Here is a 17,425-nt window from a genome sequence, read left to right as displayed (position 1 = left end):
AGGCTCTCCAGCTGGGCAAAACCTGGATCTTATAAAGAGAGATGGATCTCACAGGACGGAGAATGAACTCAACTGACCAATCAAAAGCTCAAAAGTGGCTGTCTCAATGACAACTCAGAAACACGCTCTTAACCAGTACACACTGTGGAGGCAAAAGCGCACACGCACGCACACACAAACACACACACACACACACACACACACACACACAGTGCAGTTTACACTGATAATCACTTACATTTGGGACAATCAAACACTGTATGCTCACAGTGTGATACAGATACATGCATGTAGCTAACGTTGTCTGTAACATATACGCGAAACAACGCATAGCCGCCAGACTAGACGCTCAATACTCAAAGCTCTCACGCCTTCTGAAGTGTACTGCTGATTCATTTTGGGTGGTTTTCTGAGTTCTCATTGGTTTTTGTCTTCTGGTTTTGAAGCAAACAACCACAGATAATATGGCTCGATCTGTGTCACTATATGTGTCTGAGAGTGACCAAGTCCCGTGGCATATAAAAGTATACAATTTAACTAGTTTTTTGTTTGTTTTTTTTTTAACACTTGAGCAGAATTGTTTGTTTACTTTTTATTTAGGACCAGCAAAAGGTGAAAGACAAAGATATGTGCCAGTGTTTACACTGTTTAAAATGTTTTTTTGTTTTTTAAATACTTTGCTTTGCTCTTGGAGTATTTGTCTCCATATTGAATAATTCCCTTCAAAAAAACTGAGGCACAACCTGGATGTTGTATAGATCATGTGACGTTATCTCTGTGTGTCTATGGTAGAATGTGTGCATGGACAGTTTGTGTGAGAGTACTACTAAAAAGCTACTAAAAAGCCTTGCTTCCCTGTAATGCTAAGTAATAGATTATAGATTACACTGATGGTCTTTATTGACATGTACACTAGCGAAACTGGAGACGGACACAGAGTCTATGTAAAAGAACATTTTCGGGAAGCTGGTTTTGCTGTTCCTTTTTAGTATTTATTCACTGCAAAGGAGCCTTTGTGACATCGTCCCGTTTTAAGTGGACAAGTGAAAGTGTCTTTTAGAAAGGCGGTCTTTTTTTCCCTTTCACATCATATGGATTTTATCCAAATAGTACTTGAGCTCAAACAAGCAAGTCTTTCAGATACATGCAGGAGGGCCTGACTGCTTGCTCCTACCGCATTGAGTAATGTGTTCAACCACTAGAACCTAACATTTAAAGAGACTTTTTTTTTTTTAAGGGTTTAAACAGGGCAGATATCTATTTTTTTTGGTCTCTAAACTTATGAAATGTGTTACCCTGAGGATTTCTGTTGTACTGTTTCGCTGTAATTCAACTCCTTCAATCGATGTGAATGTAGACCTGTTGGTTGGTTGCAATATATGTAATAATTTCAAGGATTTTTCTTGTTTTGCAGAAGGACTACTTTAATTGTTGGAACAGATCATGATACATTACAAGCGAAAAGATCTATTGGAAACTTTTTGTTTACGCAAGATTGTAACCAAGTGAAGCTTTTTTTTTTTTTTTTTTTTGGTCATATGTGAAAAAAAACTACTCAGTGCTTATTTATAATTACCAAAGTGAAATCAACCCGACATAAATCGTAATTTGCAGCAGCAGGTATCTTCAGACTACATATCATCTATTCTGCGGCCAATGTTGGGCAGTATTCTGTCCAGTGCATACTTTATCCAATAAACTCTAATATAGTTTCAGTGTAAAAATAGGGGTTTCCTGGTACCTTTTTACAAAAAATAAAAAGGAACGTCTTGTTTTATTGTTATAAGAATGGAGGTTTTAGAGCAGAAAAATATTAGTTTCATATGAAGGAAAGTATATAGGTATGACACAGAGCATATGTCAATTCATAGGCTTTAATTTCAGATAATGTGGTGGAGGAAAATCCTGTAAGTTCTAGAATGTAAAATCACGTATTCGTGTGTCTGGGTTCTGATTATTCAACTGACTTCCTCTCTCCCCGTCTAATCTAGCATATCCCATTGATCTTCACTGATCTCGTAAGCTTTGGGATCTAGATTGTCAGGCTACACTGGACAAGGCGCATGGCTACTGTGCAAAAAACTGACATTCCTGTAAATACTGACTACTTTATTTTATAATTTAAGATTAAAGACGATACTATGAACTTTCACTTTTGTCTTTTCTGTTCATACTGAAAGTGCACTACACTGGTATTTTAATGAGTCACTATCTTTCTTTTTTTTTTTTTTTTAGAAAGGTCCATGTGTGTACTTGTGACGTTGTCTGTGACTACATACTTAAAAGTTGCCGGTAATTTTGGTTTGAGATCATTCGACCAAATTATGCATTGTTGTGCATTAGTCATGGTCACTTGCGGCTTCTCAGTTGCCACCCTATAAACGTCAGCTTTTTTAAACTGATCAAAGATGAGTGTGTTTGGTACTAAATGTTCAGTTAAGAACATAGTGAATTTAAGAGTATATTGTTTTATAGGTTTTAAAAACCAGTGGGTTGAGTCTCCATCTGTTCATTTTAGTTTACTTTCACTTGGGATTACTGTCCCTCTCCCTGCATGTCCCTGTTTTGTTTGTACGGTACACGATTTTCAACATTGTTTCCCGCGACATTTTAAATACTCTCATTATTTCTGTTATTGAGGCGCTAACTTCATGATGTCTTTTGAAATTTGTCAGATACAAAACATGGCTTTAGAAACATGTTTATAGCAGAAACCTATTGATGATTAATAGTGAACCTGTTATTGAAACACTTGTAGAATCCTTTTAATTGAGACTTAGTTCACAGTAAGAATCATTTTTCATTTAGGCTTTCATTTTTCTTTCTAACCAAGGTTTACAGACAGGTGGGACGATATTTCCGGGTAGGGTGGGGGGCGGACTTATTTTTAAGATATGGGAAAGCACACGCACACATACACACTTTAATTTTTGACAACACTTGCTTACATATAATCTTATATACAGGTCGTCTAAATATCACCTAAAGTAAATGTGTATACACACACACACACTCATACACACATACCACGAGTATAACTGTCTTAAATTAGTTGACGTACAACAATTCCCAGACAACCACTATGCACACTGACCATGTAACTGACAGGTAACGCGTTGCGTTAAAGCTGTCCGGTGTATGAAGCATATCCTACAGACTGATCTTTTGTGCCTCTACACAATTACGAAAATTCTGACTGTATTCCATGTAATTGATTAATTTCGAAAGCTACATCAGAACTTTTTGTTTTGATGTACGTCCCACCGCGCATGGCCCTTCGTTCTCTTCCTTGTAGACAAAAAAATAAGCCATTTGATTGGTGTTCAACGTACGGGGCGGTGTTTGGTTCAGCTGCCTGAAAGGCGACGTTGCCTATCAGTCGCCATTTAGAGCTAGAAAGAAGAGCTCTACAGAGGAAATTCTCAACTGATGGGAACAGAATGTTTACCATTTAACTCTAGGGTAATAGACCGAACTACTCAGCGTAATTTGCATTTAAACGTAACCTCACATGTCTGAAAAGTTGAGATTTCATAGATTGAAGAAGACAGCCTCTTTTCTTTGTGTCTTCCTTGTGCAGAGACGCTACTTTAGCCAGGCTCTTTGTCTCGAAATGGTTTGTTTTTGTTGAACAGAGGCTTCTCGTGGCTTAGGGGAGCTCTTCTCCAGCCTGTTGTACGAGTGCTAGTGTGAAATATCGTCATACGAACATTATACGAAGTGACATACGAACATTAGTTAAAAGCATCAGATAGGTCCGTAGTAGAAGAGGTTACGAATTTGATTAAGAGTTCGGAAAGGAGATGGGCAATTGTCTTAAATCTCCTACGTCGGATGATATTTCCTTGCTTCATGAATCTCAATCAGACAGAGCTAGTTTTGGAGACGGAATAGATCCAGACCAGGAGCCACCACCGCCATACCAGGTATGTACAGTTTCGCGATCCAGTTTAGTGTAGAGTTTATTTTAGATTGAATACATTGAAGTGTCCGCGCTACAAGGCAACTTAGATAGCCTAAATACTGAAGCAGCCTTGACTGACGTCAGTAGTAAGCAGTGTCATTGAAACGGACTTTTTGTTACAAATGAATATCAGATTTTTCCATTGAGGAGACAATAAATAATCTTGGAAATTGTTCTTTAATTGTTTGAATCAATCCCAGAAAGGGACTTGTTTTGGGTCCATCGGTAGCTCAGACAGCCCAGCCTACAAAATCTTCTTTGTTCGTTCAGTGTTTTGTCGTTGGTTGGCCCAGCACTCCACACAGACATACCACATCATTTGTGGCCAAACCATAAAAATAAATGAGCAATCTGGTACATTATATTCGTTTTAATTGACACAACAACCCTTTATGCGTTATATTTTGCCTTTTGATTCGATGGACAGAAAGATAATGTTTCTACTCTTGAAAACACACGATTCATCTGCATCCATTCGATAATTTACTAGGTATGTTCAAAGTTACTGGACATGTCTGGTATTACATTATCACAATTTGTACCGCCTCTGAAGTCATCAGTGACTAAACTAATGGAAGTGAGTGACAAAAACTGTCTGGATTGTAGCATTAAGAATAATGCTCTAGGTTTCCCTGGCAACAGTTTTTTTTTCCTCTCTCTCTTTACAGCCTTTATCAGTCAGCCATGTGAGACACGATAACATCAAAATGTTCTTCCTCTCTTGATATCAGTTTTAGACATCGACAGCTGAGATGTGGATCCAAAAGAATCCCTCACGAAATTAGACCGTTCATAAACTTACGTCATGTTGGCTGAACAACACCATAATAAGCCACGGTGTCGTCGTCGCCAACCCCCCCCCCCCCCCCCCCCCCCCCCCATCATCAAAGTCAAAATCAGACTATATTGTGCAATTCCGTTTGTCCCATTTGATCTATGAAAGTTTTTATTTGATATTCCACCTTTGTTCTAATGAAAAAGAAGAGTCAAGACACATGGTCAATGAGTTCTTGGTATGTATGTCAACAAGCTTGCACATTATTATCAAAAGAAAAATGATGTCCAGATGTCCAGGGTGGGCTAGATCTCTCTTAGAACTGCCCAGCTGGATCAACAGCTTCTCCACGTTCTCTCTAAGCAGACTACTGTGGATAGCTTTGGCTCAAAAGAAAAATGAAACACCAGCCGGGGTCTTAAAAGCCTGTATTGGTCACCCAGCATCACATACAGAATATACAGAAGGCGTACTCTCCTTGAGAATGAAGTTCCTTCCAGAGAACTTGTGCGGCTGTACCAGGAACTAGCATTTGTTTGTCAAGTTATGCAATGACCTGCATTTTGTCTTGCGTGTTAGCCTACATCAACCCCCCCCCCCCCCTCCACACACACACAGGTTATGAGTTTCCTTTTGATATGATGTCATAAACTTAACAACAAGGAAATAAAGGTGCAAGCACTAAGTCTCAGAATCCCTGCAGCCATGTTTGAATGGACTTTTGAAGGCAATGTTGTTTTTTTTTTTTTTTTTTGCTTCAAAGTCAAATCGATCAGATTACTGTGTATCCTCTGCTCTGCTGAATATATGCAAGATTATTGCCGCTGAGAACGTAACAAGGAACAGACATTCACTGAATACTTTTGTGCATGATGAGATGAAATAGAGAAACATTCCATCGTTTGCATTCTGTGCAGTTTTTTGACTCTGCAAAAGATCAGATCCAGTTGGATCGTCTTGGAAGTAAAAAAAAACCCCAAAAAACAAAAAACAAAACTTGCTTTTATTGCTCCTGTCAATCAACAGCAACATTTTTAAAGGCTGAAATCGTAAGCCTACATAAATTGATCTTCAGTGAGAGGAAAAAAAAACCCCAAAGCTAATTTCCCCTCTGCCTTCATCACCATCCTCCTCCTCCTCCTCCTCCTCCTCTTCCTACACTGGGACATTTGAACTGCTGAAAATAGGCACATTTTTCCAAGTCAAGTTTTCTGAACAAAACCTAAGTCCCTTGGGAGTAGGACCAGGCAGGGGTTTTAAAAACGGGTCTAAATGCATCAGACTGGGTTTGTTTTCCCAGTTCTGGATTGCTGCCTTGTGCAATATCCTGACTGCACAGCAGAGGCTATTGTTGGATTTGTGGACATTAGTGGGTTTGTTTGAACCATTGCACAGACAAAGAAAGTGCACAGACCCACTCTAGGACCCAAATCACTTTTAGTCTCAGTGCAATCTTGTGCTGTTTGCCAAGAATGCTCGACAGGGTGGGTTTTTTTTCTCTCACTCTCTTTTTTTCTTTCTTTTCTTCACCTCCTGTCTGCAAACGGAAAGCTGCGATACATTATCTAAGATATTTGCAAATATTTTTGCATTGTGATTGGAATCTTGGCTGTGCTTATGTAAGGTTTGAAATGTATTGAATGTGAGTTGGTGTTGGTTGCAGTACTGTTTAGGATTTCAGATGGCGTGGAACATCTGAAACATCTTGTTGCTTTCTTTTTTTTAATGTAGGCTCTGAACTTCAACCACACACACACATTTTTGAGAGATTTTTCTTGGAGTCTTTCTCTTTAACCCCAAGTCTTGCCTACTAGCAAAGTATTTGAATTTTACAAATATGCAGCATGGTCCTAAGCTTAATTTTGTTCTATTTTATCTTATGAGACAACTTGTTTTGATAGATTGCCTAAATATAGGCACAGTGTGTCACTGTTTTGCAACTATTCTAAGGGGAATTTCAATGCCCTCCCCAACAGAGGCACTTGAAAGAAGCGCTCAATATGTCTGCAAGTGATGCACTAACACAGTCATCTTATTCAACTGGGTGAATTCCTTACTGGTGATCTAAAATCACCAGATCTGACCTCCGGTCTGCTGCACAGGGCAAAAAGTAGTTTTCCATGTGTTTTATTGTGCACTGGCAGGGGAGCTTTGGAGATATTATTGCCAGGGTCACTCAATGTCAGCTGCTCCTCGGTCATCCTCAGGTGTGCAAGTCGGTATCAGGGTGTGCAGGCCCTGGGGGGGGGGGGGCGGCGGCGGCAGAGAAGACGAGGGAGGTGGGGAAGAGGGGCCCTCGATGGGTAACTTGTGTTTTTGCTGCCTGCAACTCTGCGGTTATCAGCCAGTCATCAACTCTGGCTGTTGTGCTCAAACAGTATTACTAGTGCGGCTAAATCAGTTTTCTATGAGTCTTCACAACACCGCTACTGTGGTTACAACAGGATGACGATGAGGATAAGCGTTCACTGAGAACAGAACGTCCCGCAAAACCGAAGTTTGCTTTGCGTCAACTGTGTTAGAAACTACAGAAACATCACAAAGTACTGCCTTCATAAACCCTTAATACCAACAAAGTGCACAGAGTAACAAAAAAATGGGGCTCTCCGAACCCCCATGTGATTTTAGAATTTCGGCACTTGCTTGTTGATATCATTTCCTGATCTAAATATTGATTTGGCAAACGGTTGTTCTCTGACATGTTAATAAGATGGCTGGCTAGGTAGGTTGGCTAGTTTATGTAAGCAACCCCAGTTAACGCTAGCTTGGAAAGTCTAAAGCTAAGCTAGTTTAAAAAGTCAGTGTCTCAAATGATTTGGTTTATATGATCAGGTATTCGTTCGCATGTCTGGGCGTTTTATCAGAAGTGAAATATGTGCATTTGACGTACTTTCACGAATGTCTCGTTTCGAACAACTTTAAATCGAGTAGAGAAACAGCAAATCAAAGTTGACGTCAAACCATGGAGTGTTTGTGTCGGAAATAGCTGTGTGATGTAGAAAACTGATAGTAGAGGACAGACTCCGACATCACAGTCAAAGAGGAACAGCGTATAACGAGAGCGAGAAAGAGTGTTTTCCCTTTTGCACTCAGCTGTCATGAAAGAGAGAAAGTGTGTGTGAGTACCCCGATACTCTTTGTCACGGTGCTCCCTCTGCGCTTTGTCATAGAGAAAGACTGTGCTGAGTGAGTGGTAATTTGGAGAGCAGCTGGCGAGAATGCTGACTCATCGTGTTGTAGCCGGTCGGAGGAGATAAGTGCCTGTGTGTGTGTGTGTGTGTGTGTGAGAGAGAGAGAGAGAGAGAGAGCGAGCATACGTGCAGTAGAATTAACACTGAGGTTGAGAGATGCTCAAAGTTTGAGCGTGCGTCAAATTTCTCGACATTAAAAAGTCGAAATGTGAGTGAGAGAAAATGAGTTTCCTAACATGATCAAAATGACACCCCACACCCGGAAACATTTTATTGATCTCGGTCTGCCTGGCACAAAAAGCCTGTTCTCTTGTAGTCAGTTTCCTCTCTGCTCTGACTTTACCGCATCAAAAATGAGTGGTCACAAAGGGCCCTGGTTAACCTTCATTCCTTTTTCTCTTCAGCCTGACAGAAGTAGAAATGAGATGAAGCATTTGAGGAATAAGGGAAGAAACTCTGCATCTTGCCCCTCAAGAGTTGACAGAAATTGGTAGAAGAGAAACATACTCATACTCATCACACACACACACACACACTCTACATCATACACCAGCACTCCTCAAACCTGTCGACAGAGGCTTTGAGTCAGCAGGAACAGTTGGCATAGTGAAGTCAGAGGATGTTTGTGTTGGACGGATTCCTTTTAATGAACTGTCTGACCTACAGGAGAGATTAGAGGAGGAGGAGGATGCTGATGGCGGGGGAGAGAGAGAGAGAGAAAAAGAAAGAGATAAAGGAAGAGAGAAATGGGGGTAGAAAAGGGAAAGCTTGTGTGGTTTGTGCATAGACTCTCTGAGGCTTGCCAGCTCAGTCAGCCTGCTGTCAAGCTGACTTAGCCTCGTGTCACATCCACGGTCGCTCTGAGAGAAGCGCTGATTGAAGCGGTTCGCATTTCAAAGCAGAGGTGTTAGACCTTTGGGTCCTCCCTTCAGTTACGCTTTTACAGAGGCTGACGTTTGCCGCTAAAGCTAACGCGCCTCGTTTTACCTTGTGGATATGTGGTGAAGTTGGAGGTGCGCATACACAGTGTTTGCCCGAGGAGCTGGAAGTCGGAAGAAGTGGCTTCATTCCTGGGAAATGCGATTCCTGGACAGGTTGATCATTTTTTGCGTAAAACCGAAACCTGATGGGAAATGTCAGTTTCATCGCACCATTATGGGGGGAAAAAAAAAATGATGGGGTTGGGACTCGCTCCAAACCACCGCACTGTGGTACATGTGTCATTTCTCGTTAAGTCTAAATCCACCCACCGGTGGTTATATAGGTATGCTGCCACGCGGCCTGTTCGGTTTGTGAAATTGTTTTGAAGCTTGTTGCCGGGAACCCTCAGTCACGTTGGGTTTTTGACCGTTGTGGGTCGCATACGTTCAGTCACCCCATTTTTTTTTTTTTTTTAAAAAGATCAACGCCAAGCTCTGTTTGTCTCCAAGACCAAACCGATGCGGGCCGTGACACGCCAGTCCTGTGACGCGCGTGCGCTTACGTCTGTGTTTTTTTAACCTTCCGCGCCGAGATAAGGCTTCCCACGTTCCTCCTGGCCTCTGTCCGCGCTCCGTCAGTGACTGTCGCACAGCTCAGCTCAGGGCCCCAGTAACCTTCTGCTCAGACAGTTTGTTTTCTGTGTCTGAGCACTTCAAACCTGAGTAATGCGTTATCTTTAGTTATCCTGTCCTTCTTTGTCTTACAGAGAGTGACCCTATAAGAGTTGTAAAAGAGCGGAACGAAAAGGTCCTCTAACCTGGAGGTTGTGAGAAAGTTGTGGAATCTACGAATTGTGATAGAAGGTGTTGGATGCGGTATCGAGTTCTTTTCGGTGGATGGACTAGTGCTGTTAATCACAGAGACGAGTTAGCAGTGGCCTTTTGCTGTGTTCATTCGGTCACCGGCAGACAAAATAAAGCGTCACATGATGTCATCGGTGTGAAGTCATGTTTGTTATGAAAGCACCATCCCCTCAGCTGTATTATTGTTTGACTTTTGATACGGATTTTCTCGCTGTTTGCACGTACGCGTTAACAGGAACAAGAGAACGCTTTTGGCGAACAGGCACTGAATCACCGGGAATCCCCATTCCTGCTGGGAACTGTGAACGTGTGTGTGTGTGTGTGTGTGCGTGCGCGCACAAGTCCCAGTGTGTCAGTGTGGGTTTGGGCGAGGCAGATGAGAAAATCGAGCGATGGGTGACCCAGTGGAACGGCCAAATAAGCGCTGTCGAGATGGTGCTGTGCCGACTGGCAACAGACACCGGCAGAGAGTAGAGTGTGCGTGTGCGTGTGCGTGTGTGTGTGTGTGTGTGTGTGTCCGTGCATGTGTGCGTGTTCTGTGAGGAGAGGCAGAGGGGGTGGAGACAGACTTAAGTCTTGTTTTCTATAGTGGTCTGGAGAGGAAGGCAAACAGCCAGCTTTGTCTACTGAACGCCTGAGGTCAGTGAGACTAAACAGTACCTCTCCCTCCCTCTCTCTCTCTCTCTCTCTCTCTACCTCTCTCTCTTTCTCTCTCACTCTCTCGCCCATGCTGTCAGTCTAAGCAATGGTTTCCCCAAGTCTCTGTGCAGGTCAGGCGTAGTCAGAACTCCAGCCGCACATACTTAGTGAAGAGAAGTGACTGTAATGACATGACGGGGTTCGTTCAGTATGGATAAGTTCCGTCTGTACCTGGAGAGTGTCCTGTGTGAGAGTGCAGAGAGGCCCGGCAGGATCATGGTACATGATTTAGTAATTGGAAGGTGTCGGTTGAATGAAACGAGAGTTGCCGAGGAGACGTTGTCACACAGCGATCATGTTCTTGTCCTTCTGTTCACCCCGAGGCCGTCCTGTACCGTATCACAACGCACACATGCACATACACGCGCGCGCACACACACACACACAGATATATACATCCCAGCTGACACCTGCAGGACAAAGGAACTGCTGACCATGTCACGCAGCTGTCCCCCCCTCACACACACACACACACACACACACACACACACAATCTGTCTGGAAAAATCATTTTGACAGTTTTTTTCCTCTCCAGCTGGTTTTGACAGTCCTGAACCGGTAGGCTTGGTTGTCGTGGTCTATACCCCTAATGGTTCCTATTAAAGTTAAGCTTCTTTGTGTAGCCGGCAGGATTTTTTTTCTCGTTGCTCTCTTCATAGGTTTGGTATTCTGTAAAACTGCTTTGTGACAATGTCTATTGTTAGAAAAAAAAAAAAAAAACTTCATACAAATCAAATTGAACTGTGTTGAGTAGTGAGTGAGTCACAGAGTTTATTTACAGTGAAGTCCAAGGATCACTAAGATACGTGGAAGCTATTGACAGATTGGCATTATCAGTGACGTCTTTGATTTTTGTCACGACTTTTTTCTTTTTTGTTTTTTTTTTTCCTCCCCTATTCTTGTGAATGGTAAGCAATGTGCTAAGCAGCTGACTGTAAAGGTCCAGTGTCTATTAACATTCCAGACAATTATGTCCTCATTCTGCCTTCTTTATAGACTCCTGATGGATTTACTTACTGTCTCATCTAATGACTGAGATCAGTGTGTTTCACGACATATCAGACAGAAAAAACGACTCCTCTTTTCTTTCAAAACTTATTTTACAAATAAAACTGTTTAGATTATTCTGCCATCTCTTACCACTCGAACCTCTCTCTGTTGGCATGTGTCCTTAACTTTTAGCTTGGCGGCTTTGGAGGAGAGCGTTTGTGTTTGTCTGTCTGTGTCTGTGTGAGAACTCCCTCGTTTTTAATGACCGACCTGTCTGGTTTGACACAGCCGCTGGTATGCCGGGGCGGAGCCGAGATGGTGCTAAAGCTTTGACCTACATCTACGGCGTCTGGGCGTTCACCTCGTGAACGGACTTAACGTTGATCTGAGCTGAGCTTTGCTGTGTAGGAGCTTGGCCCGATGCCTGCTTCACCTAGCAACTCTCCTCTTGTCAGTTAATTCAGTTTATGAATTAAGATTCCATGTACGTGGGATTGAAGGGTTTGTTTTTTTTTTTTTTTGGAGACGTGTTAATTTACAAAAGACCAGGCACAGGCGCGGGCACAAGCGTACAAGCACAGGCAAGCAGGGGGAAGAACAAAGCACACAAACATTACCCTCGAAGAAGGAAAAAGGTTTAGATAACGTAGCGTTTGGCACGGGAACTAGTGTTGTTGGGAATTAAGAAAAGGAAGAGTGGGGGGGGGGGGCGGTGGCGGGGGGTGGATGCTGACGTAACAATGGATGAGCTCACACACAGCTAATCACTCTACTCAGCTCCTCAGAAACCCTTATCCAGCGACCGCACGCAACGACGTAGCCTCCAGACGCTCTAGAGCCGGACTCGTCTGTTCCCCCGAGCGGATACTCTCAGTGAAAAGGAGAGAACAGATCTTGGCGCCCCCCTCCGGGGCGTCCCGCGTCAGGAACCAGAAATAAGTGGTTCCGTCTTAAGCTCCAGGCGGCTCTATGAATGATATCATTAAATGGACACGCTCAGAGAGCCGTCCGGTTCATTGCCTCTTGCGTGTTTCTCTGTATATGACCTACATGCAAAAGTTGTGGTGTTGTTTCCTTCCCTCAGAAGAAATGCATTATAAGACCAGTGAGTGTATCACGACTGACAGCCTAAGGGCTGAGTACATAGACCTACTTGTTGTCCCAAATAACCGTGTTAAAAAGTAGCTTTCTTCGAAGCACAGCGAGACCTCCCCATTATTAAGTTTCATGTTGTAACATTGTACATCTGTGGGATGTATAATAATGTGATAATGACATTTACAGTGGCGTAGAGGAATTAATATCTTGTATATATAATTGGGAGGTGGTTTTAGGACTGGAAAACAGGGCTGAAAATAACAATTTTGTGACTTTTTTCTTTTTTCTTTGAAGACTACTCTTGGATAAGACAGTGATTGTAAAAACTTACGAGTCAGCATTCTGTCAGAATGAATAAGTGGCAGGAAGACAGGCTTTAATATGAAAATAATTATAATCGGGGGGGGGAGAAAATCGTTCGCTTACATGCTCTTTCATGGTGGGCCCGGTGTCTAATATTACTGTGTACACTCACTAACTCCAGTCTTTGGCTCTTAGCTCAATCCCCTGAGAATATTACATGGGCACCTGTGTCAAAGGGAGCTATTGTTCACTACCCCTCACACCATAGAAATCCCATTTGGACTCATTCTGCAAAGGGCTTTCACATTAACGTCGTCCAACCACAGCAAAGAGCGCCCCCTGCTGGGCAGTTGGCATCGAGTACTTAGAGCACTGCCTGGCAGCACTTGGCGTCTGAGGAAATATTTAAAAGCTTCTTGCTTCAGGCAAAGTTTAATCCATTTCAAACTGCTTTACTGACCTGCTGCTAAGTGGTTCCACTGAAACAGATTTTTCGACTAAGCTTCATTAGGTAAATGATGAAATGAATGTCTTGCACAGTGTTTTATTCTGACTAACACATGCTCTGTGTTTTGTTTGTGTGTGTGCGTGTGTGTGCGCGTGCGTGTGCATGCGTGTGTGTGTGTGTGCGTGTGTGTGTGTGTGCGTGCGTGTGTGTGTACGTGTGTGTGTGTGTAAATTCAGGAGCAGATCCATGTCCCTGTGTACCATCCTACGCCCAGCCAGGCACGCCTGGCCACCCAGCTGACTGAGGAGGAACAGGTTCGCATCGCCCAGAGGATCGGACTCATCCAGCACCTCCCCAAGGGCGTGTATGACGCCGGCCATGACTGCTCTGAGAAGAAGATCAGAGAGTGAGTAACCCCTTCACTTATTCTCTCTCCTTCACACACACACATACACACAAATGCCCCAGAGCTTGTGGAGGATAGCTAATCAAGGGATATGTAGATATGTATATATATATATATAGATACATAGCGATAGATACATACGTGTGTATCTAGATAGATGTAGACATAGATGCAGACAGACAGATAGATATGTAAACATAGATACAGATCAAGATAATGTCCTGCTTGTTTCTGTCTCTAACTGCACAGTTACAGTTCACTCCCCCAGTCCTTTTCCCAACTATGATGTCGTTATATTGTCGATATTATGCTACTGATCTGAGAACAGTTACTAACACAGTAATATGTAGCCAGTGCTCTACGAATGAATACCTTTTGCGTCCATTAAGCACCAGCAGCGCCCACCTTTTTAAACGTGCGTCCGGTCGTCACTGTGGGCTGAAGACTTTAGTCATAATAGGGATGTTTCTGGACCGGTCCATTGTTGGACTGGATATCAGGTAGTGTTGACTCGCACAGCTGTGCTTGTTGTGCAGAGGTGGATGCGTTTTCAGAGAAACTGAAGCCATAATTGCTCTGGTTCACTGACAGTGGACCACTCCCTGCCACACTGCCCCCTTTCTTAATAAAACAGCTCTTTTGGACCCGTCGGGAATCGACCAAACACACCATAAGTTTTTGATGTGTTCGTTTATTTCAACCAAGACAGGTTGTTGCAATGATCAAAAATGGCTGAAATTTTTTTTTTGACAAGAAAGCTTTTTTTTTTTTTAGTTCTGCGAGATTATTGTTTAAATATATCAGAAGTCCTAGGCAGAGAATGAACGAATGAATGAATGAATACTTACTGTTGCTTTACTGTCCTTCCCCTGTGTAGGTGCGTGATTTGCATGATGGACTTTGTGTACGGGGACCCGATCCGGTTCCTGCCCTGCATGCACATCTATCACATGGACTGTATAGACGACTGGCTCATGAGGTCATTTACCTGTCCCTCCTGCATGGAGCCTGTGGATGCTGCTCTGCTCTCCTCCTACGAGACCAACTAAACCTCCATCAACTGCGACCCCCCGCCCCCCCCCCCCCCCCCCCCCCCCCCCCCCACCATCCGAAAATTTCTCGTGTCTTAACCCCCCCACCCGCTCTTCCACCCGCCCTCCACTCCCTCCCTCCCTCCCTCCCTCCCTCGCTCCCTGCCTTCTGGACAAAGGACAGGGTTACACCCCTATGGCATTGTGGGACTGTTGGCGTGCAAAGGTCCGTCGTGAAACGGAGAAGAAAAATCACCAGGAAAAAGGCCTGGAGAAGCTCCCATTTTGGCCTGCTGGTCAGGAAAGCCTACGGGAGCCGAAATGGACGCCGCCGACCAACAGCGGCCGACTGTGTGAGCCTCACAAATTCCTCTCCGGGCAACACACACACACACCATTCCGCTGTGGTAACGCTTACACTGGAAGAAGAAAATATCCTCTTTAAATGCACATCTGTTTGTTTTTTTTTTTTTTTCTCCTTCTTTTTTTTGTGGTGGGGGGGGGGGGGCAAGTTCTGTCAGTTTCTCCCTTTCAGCAGTCATATCAGAGCAGACGGGAGGCTGTGCTTCTGCCCCGCCCCCTTCTCCTTCTTCTTCTTCTTCCTCTTCTTCTTCTTTTTTTTCCCTTTTCTTTCCCCAAGGGCTTGTCGACTTTCAGCCGATGACACGGTAGAGGAAAAAAAAAAAAAACTCTCAACACACCCGCACACAATTCAAATAGTGAAATTTGCACTTGTATTTCGTGGACTTAGCGGACGAGTCGCTACATACGCACGCTTATAGACATACAGGAGCGGACACGGACGTCTGATTCGCTCCAACCTGCACCTAAAGTTTTTTTTTCTTTTCCAACCACACTGAAGAATACTGCCCCATGCTGAACACAGCGAACACTGACGAAATCGTAGTGGTCATGGACAGCCTCTGTTCTGAAGGCCAAAGTTACTTCTATAAGTTTTGTATTACTCATTACCAGAGGGTCTGTGGGGTATTTCATAAATGTATTTGAGTCAGACGGTTTTCGTTGTGTTTTTTTGTTTTTTGTTTTGTTTTCTGTAGTTTCACATTCGCTTCCAACATGAAGGTTTCTGATCATACACATGGGATTGTTAATGGGGTTTTTTTTTTGTTTTTTGTTTTTTTGTTTTTTGGCTACCTGTTTGAGTTAAGATTCTGCTGGCTGTGAATGCGGTGATATCAGTTTACAACAATTATTGCCTGTGTCGTAGTTTTATCACACCGTAAACGCATGACAAACAAACAAGCAAGCAAACAAAGAAGCACGGTTTTTTTTTTTTTTTTTGGTTTTTTTTTTTTAAAGCACTGTGCTTTTCACCGCCGACATGCCGGAATTTTCAGTCACCATTTCAATTGTCATTAGATATTCATGTTTTATTGATTATTGTTTCACTGTAATCTTTTGATTTTTGTTGTTGTTGTTGTTGTTGTTGTTGTTAGAATTGCACATTATCCTGAATGAATCGTGTGTGGGGGGGGGGTTGGCTTTTATCAATGCCTCTCTGTTAGTGAGACCAAATGATTTCTTTTAATGTTAAAACACTGGAATCATTGAATTCAATCAAAACAATCAAGGGTCATTTTTTTGCAGATGTAGTGTTGCTCTGTTAGTGTAAATTTCATCCCATGATCTCACACTTGAGGCTAACAGATATGACTGCCTGAACCACCCCTACCATACCGTTGTCATTCATTCAGTATGAATATAAATCATACGTATATGCACATATACACACACCTTATCTGTGAATTGTGTGTGTATATATATATATATATATATAGTTTATTAATATTAAGTCTTTCATACATGTTCTTTGAAAATCCTTCTTAAGCGTTTCATCAGATCATGACAGAGTCTTAAAGCTTCTTAAAGCAGAGAACATCTGGCTCTTTTACAGATATTCCCTAAAAAACAGTCCATTCAAACCATTTAAAACCAGTGTAAAAAAAAACAAAAAAAAAAACGTATTTGTCCTGTCATGTCAGCTTCTTCAAACTTCATGTCACTCCTCATGGACTCTCAAAAAAAAAAAAAAAGTCCTAAAACTGACCCATTTACTTTGGTTTTCTCCCAAACCAGAGTTGGATTTGCAAGTAACTTGTACTTGTACCAAGCAATACAGAGCTGCAGTGTGCAGGGTGTGTCTTAATGTATTTGAGATAATGTTTCATTTGACTGCAAAAAAAAAAAAAAAGCCCGTCGACCCGACATCAACCCTAGTTTACCAAATATCTTTCCCCCCCCCCCCCCCCTTTCTTTTTGACACTGATAACGAAAGCACAAAAAACGAACGGGAATCATCCGACTGATTTCCTGACTCCCATGCTGAAGGTTTGATTAAAATAACAAAAAAAAAAAAAGAGAGAGAGAGTGAGTTTTAGTCATAGATAGAGGAAGTGGAGGCTCACATGTAGTTTCTGCTCTTTTCGCAATTTGAAAACAGCAGACATACTGAGCCTGTGCATTTGATTGGCCGGGGCAGAAACAGAGGTGTACTCGACAGTTGGTTCTCGGCCTTTAATCCCGCCCTGGCCGACAACAAGGAAGTGGCTGCTTTTATAAGCGAACGCGTTTGGTTTAATTATTTGTTTGAGAAGAAAAATGCCTTGAGTGAGATCATTTTGTGTGTGTGTGTGTGTGTGTATTTGTGTGTGTTTGTTGCTGTGGGTGATGGTGTTTTGGGGGGAGGGTGGGTGGGGAAAGGTCATTTTTTGGGGG

At 42.8% G+C, this 17,425-nt stretch overlaps 1 protein-coding gene across 1 annotated transcript; it reads left to right on the top strand.

Moving 5' to 3' along the window:
- Positions 1-3,427: 3,427 nt before the first annotated feature.
- On the top strand, positions 3,428-14,723 carry rnf11b (ring finger protein 11b). Its single transcript, XM_030784554.1, has 3 exons — positions 3,428-3,926; positions 13,489-13,658; positions 14,536-14,723. The coding sequence occupies exons 1-3, from the start codon at positions 3,804-3,806 to the stop codon at positions 14,705-14,707; spliced, it is 465 nt and encodes a 154-aa protein (XP_030640414.1). The 5' UTR covers positions 3,428-3,803; the 3' UTR covers positions 14,708-14,723.
- Positions 14,724-17,425: the final 2,702 nt, after the last annotated feature.

The sequence above is a fragment of the Chanos chanos genome, chromosome 9 (assembly GCF_902362185.1).
Source record: "Chanos chanos chromosome 9, fChaCha1.1, whole genome shotgun sequence".
Taxonomy (NCBI): domain Eukaryota; kingdom Metazoa; phylum Chordata; class Actinopteri; order Gonorynchiformes; family Chanidae; genus Chanos; species Chanos chanos.
The sequence above is the reverse complement of the archived record's forward strand: the minus strand, read 5'-3'. Positions and strand labels throughout refer to the sequence as shown.

Coding starts and splice junctions, on each gene's coding strand:
- rnf11b (XM_030784554.1), top strand. CDS start 3,804: ATGGGCAATTGTCTTAAATCTCCTACGTCGGATGATATTTCCTTGCTT. Junction 3,927..13,488: donor AGCCACCACCGCCATACCAG/GTATGTACAGTT, acceptor GTGTAAATTCAG/GAGCAGATCCATGTCCCTGT. Junction 13,659..14,535: donor TCTGAGAAGAAGATCAGAGA/GTGAGTAACCCC, acceptor TCCCCTGTGTAG/GTGCGTGATTTGCATGATGG.